The sequence below is a fragment of the Bufo gargarizans genome, unplaced genomic scaffold (genome assembly GCF_014858855.1).
Source record: "Bufo gargarizans isolate SCDJY-AF-19 unplaced genomic scaffold, ASM1485885v1 fragScaff_scaffold_65_pilon, whole genome shotgun sequence".
Taxonomy (NCBI): Eukaryota; Metazoa; Chordata; class Amphibia; order Anura; family Bufonidae; genus Bufo; species Bufo gargarizans.
The window spans coordinates 268,486-272,059 of record NW_025334157.1 but is presented as its reverse complement, the minus strand read 5'-3'; the positions used below and the strand labels follow the sequence as shown (position 1 = coordinate 272,059).

General features: G+C 47.5%; 1 protein-coding gene across 1 annotated transcript; it reads right to left on the bottom strand.

The window, feature by feature from the left end:
- Positions 1–878: 878 nt before the first annotated feature.
- LOC122922707 (activin receptor type-1-like) lies at positions 879–2,408 on the bottom strand. The gene has a single exon (XM_044273409.1). The coding sequence runs from the start codon at positions 2,406–2,408 to the stop codon at positions 879–881; it is 1,530 nt and encodes a 509-aa protein (XP_044129344.1).
- Between the last annotated feature and the right edge of the window lie 1,166 nt (positions 2,409–3,574).

Sequence of the window (3,574 nt, the reverse complement as noted above, 5' to 3'; positions counted from 1 at the left end):
CTGAGACCAAAGACAAGGCAGAAAGGGCCGAAAGCCCAAGTGAAAGAGACTGACCGGTGGAAAAAAAATTTGATCAAAATGGCGACCTAGGTGAAAGATGGTCCGGTGTGGGAGGTGATGTCCTCTGTGAGAAGGGGTCCAGTTTGACGGAAAACCGAGGCCAAAGAGAAAGTAATGAAGCAGCTGGTGCAGGAAACAAATGGCTTTTTTAGGAAGCCAAGTGCTGCACAGAGGGAGGCTGCTCTGAACCTAGCTGAGAGTCGAGTGCCGGAGGAAAAGATGGTGATATGTGTCATTGCCAAGGGCAACCGTCGGGGAGAAAAGGAGGCGAAGAGCAGTGTGGCTCTCAGGAATTCCTATGTGTGAGAAGATTCCTAGAGAGGATGTGCGGAGGATCCATGAGGCAGTTGCTAGGGGCGGCCAACCACAACAGCGTGCAGTTGTCCAGAAGTTATGGAGCGGAGAAAGTGTTTCATATTCTGTGGCTGGAGATCCCAAGGAAAGGTCTCCAGAGAGTGTGACTCCTCGTCTGGAAGGAGGATAGAGTCATGGCGTTTCTCGTGGTAACCACTGCAGAAAGGAGTCTGCAGGTAATCGTGTAATGGAGGATCCTGGAGTATCCTTGTCTCCCGGGACTGCCGAACCCGTGACAACAATGGGTAAGATTGTTCCAAATTTTGCATGTGTGGCAAGTAAAATGAAAGTAAGCCAGCGGCAGTTGCTACCTGCTGGGCCAGTAATTGATAATTCGATAGTTGTGTGGGACAATTATGCGGTTACTAAGAACTATCCGGTGGTTCTCGCTGAGTGTGAAAAAAGAAGAAATATGTCTACATCTCGGCAAGCAAGCACTGTGTCGGGTTCTTTTTAACTGATGTTCAGCAGTCTGATTTCAGTTTATCTAAGGAATTGTCAATTTTGGTTAAAGTCTTTTTGATGCGCAAGGCTGGGAGTCTTGCCGATGGGTTGTGATACCAGCATTCCTTCATCAATTTAACCAGGGATGTTAGCGTTGGGTCTGAAAACCATCTATTAGGAATGTTTGGTCTTTGTTGATCCACACAGACAATTTTTTTCATATCTTCAAAACTAGGATCATTAGGAACAACGTCAAAAAAGGGAGGTTTGTAATCTGCAACAATACCGTTGCTAACCATGCGTCTGGCGACCTCCCAGAGGACCAAGCCAAAAGCCCAAATATCAACTCTTTTGTAAGAGTCAAAAAAATCCACTTGGATCGTCTCATCGAGGACTTCGGGAGCCATGTACCTCTTGGTTCCTACATAGGGGTTACTCCCAACATCGAGCTGATTGGTTGATTGTGAGTGAATCATGGCCAATCCTAGATCAGCAATGCAGCACTGTCCGTTCTTCTTAACTAGAATGTTCTTGCTCTTTAAATCCCGATGAGCAATAGCAGGTTTCCCCTGTGTACCAAAAATCTCCACATGTAAATGTGCTAGTCCGCTGGCTATGGAAAGGACAATTCTGAGACAGGTCACCGTGTCTAATGTGGTTACGTGTAAGTAATCGTAGAGGGATCCCAATTCATGGTAGTGCGTAATTAGCCACAACTGTGTGCTGGAGTTTCTTGAAGTCATATCGGAGGCAATGAAACCTAGGATGTTTTCATGTCTTAACAGCACCGTGTTGTATAATTCAGTCTCTCTGCACCAGGACTTCTCATCTCGGGATGAAAAGATCTTTACGGCGACGCTTTCCCCTTGCCAGTGGCCGCGCCATACTTCTCCGTACCGACCCTTACCAACACATTCTGCAAGGGTGATCTGGCGGGCGACTGTTCTGTGCACCAGGAAGGGAAGCCCAGACCCACTGCCAGATGTGCACGTGTGATCCAGCAGATCCGCAAGGGTGCTGTCCCCCACGTTGGAAGCGATCAGCCCATCTACAGTCCGATACTCTGCATCTCGTGTACTCAACTGCTCCATGTGTCGTTGCTGAGTTTTTCGGAAGACCAGGAGAACCACAACTGAAAGCACTATTAGAAAGACTACTGGAGCCAGGATAAATATTGCCAGGGTTTCCACTCTGTAATTTAACTTCTCGGCGGTACCTGACTTACTTTGTAAGTGTGCTGTAATGTTCATGTTGCAAAGGTCGCCCTGACAGCAGTCCACGGCCTGGTCAGCAGAAGGAGGGGTCTTGCAGGTCATTATGCTTTGCTCGTAGACTTGGAAGCAGCCTTTCTGAGAAACCAAGAGACCATCGTTCATACTGAGGGAGGCAAAGCATTGCTGTCCGTAACAGCGGTCTCTGCTGCCGCAGGAAATCCCCTCACACACACATTTATATTGGACGGAATTCCCTTTAACCCCCTCATCTTCCATGCTAGAAGATAAAAAGGCGACCATTATGAGTAAGGGAATAATTACACCACCACCCACCATTGTACAGCCCTTATATCCAATCCCCTCAGAGTATAGCAGCGGAATCTGACAGAAGTAGAGAAGTCCTCGCAGTCTTCAGAAGAAAAGCTGTGGAGCTGTAGCAGAAAGCTCCAGGAGCCGAGCACAAGTGATCTGATGCCCGGTCTCTGGAAGCTCCATATATACAGTCACACTGACCAATCAGAGAGCAGAATAAAACAATAGACTCCACTGACCAATCAGAGAGCAGCATAAAACAACCACTGAGGTCACTGACTTCCGGCCCCACCTCTATTAGTTCCTCAGCAGGAGATGTCTGGGGTCCTGCTGCCCTCATGTGGCCACTTTTGGTATCACATTCTGTTATTGAGCTAATTCTCTGCCTCTTCAGTCACGTACTGTATGATGGATCCATATCATAATTTGCTGATAGCAGTCTTCCTGATCGCCATCCTGCTGGGATTTACTATATCTTTGGCTGGGAACTCTACCCATTCACAAGTCTCCTCATACTTGGACGACTCTCTACTGCCGGCCATGCATAAAGCTAGAATCACCCCGAAACCGCCCAAACAAGAGATAGGCAACAAGTTATATTTCCTGGTTAATCTCTATTCTCCTGACCATGAACAACATGTATTTTACACACAGCTCCTCCAGACTCTGTTAGAACTTGGCCCTACAAATCTGATAATAGGGGAAAACTTAAACTTTAAGTGCAATGTTCGGCCCTGGACCGCTCCTCGCTGTCCCCACAATCCTCAGCAGATACCACTTCCCCTCTGCACTTCATGGATGAGCTTTCTCTGTGATCCTTGGAGGGTGGTGGACTCCATGGATAGAGAATACGCCCGCCACTCCCTCAGCCATCAATCCTTCTCTCATATAGACTACTTCCTTATCTCCACTCAGTTGTTTGCCGACCACCATGACTCTCGTATCCACCCAATATTGATTTCGGACCATGCTCCTCTCTGTCTATTCCTCACATGCCCACGTGCCCGACAGTGGAGGTTCCCTTTGTACTTGGCAGATTCTGACGATTATAAAGCCTTTCTTAAAGTACACTGGGACTCCTTTCTGGATGACAATGTTGTCCATACTGATAACGTCCCGTTACTCTGGGCCACCTCCAGAGCTTTAATGAGTGGCCATATTGTCAGTTATCTGTCATGTAGGGAAAAAAA

Excerpts from the sequence above, each read along its gene's own strand:
- LOC122922707 (XM_044273409.1), bottom strand. The coding sequence starts at position 2,408 with ATGGTGGGTGGTGGTGTAATTATTCCCTTACTCATAATGGTCGCCTTT.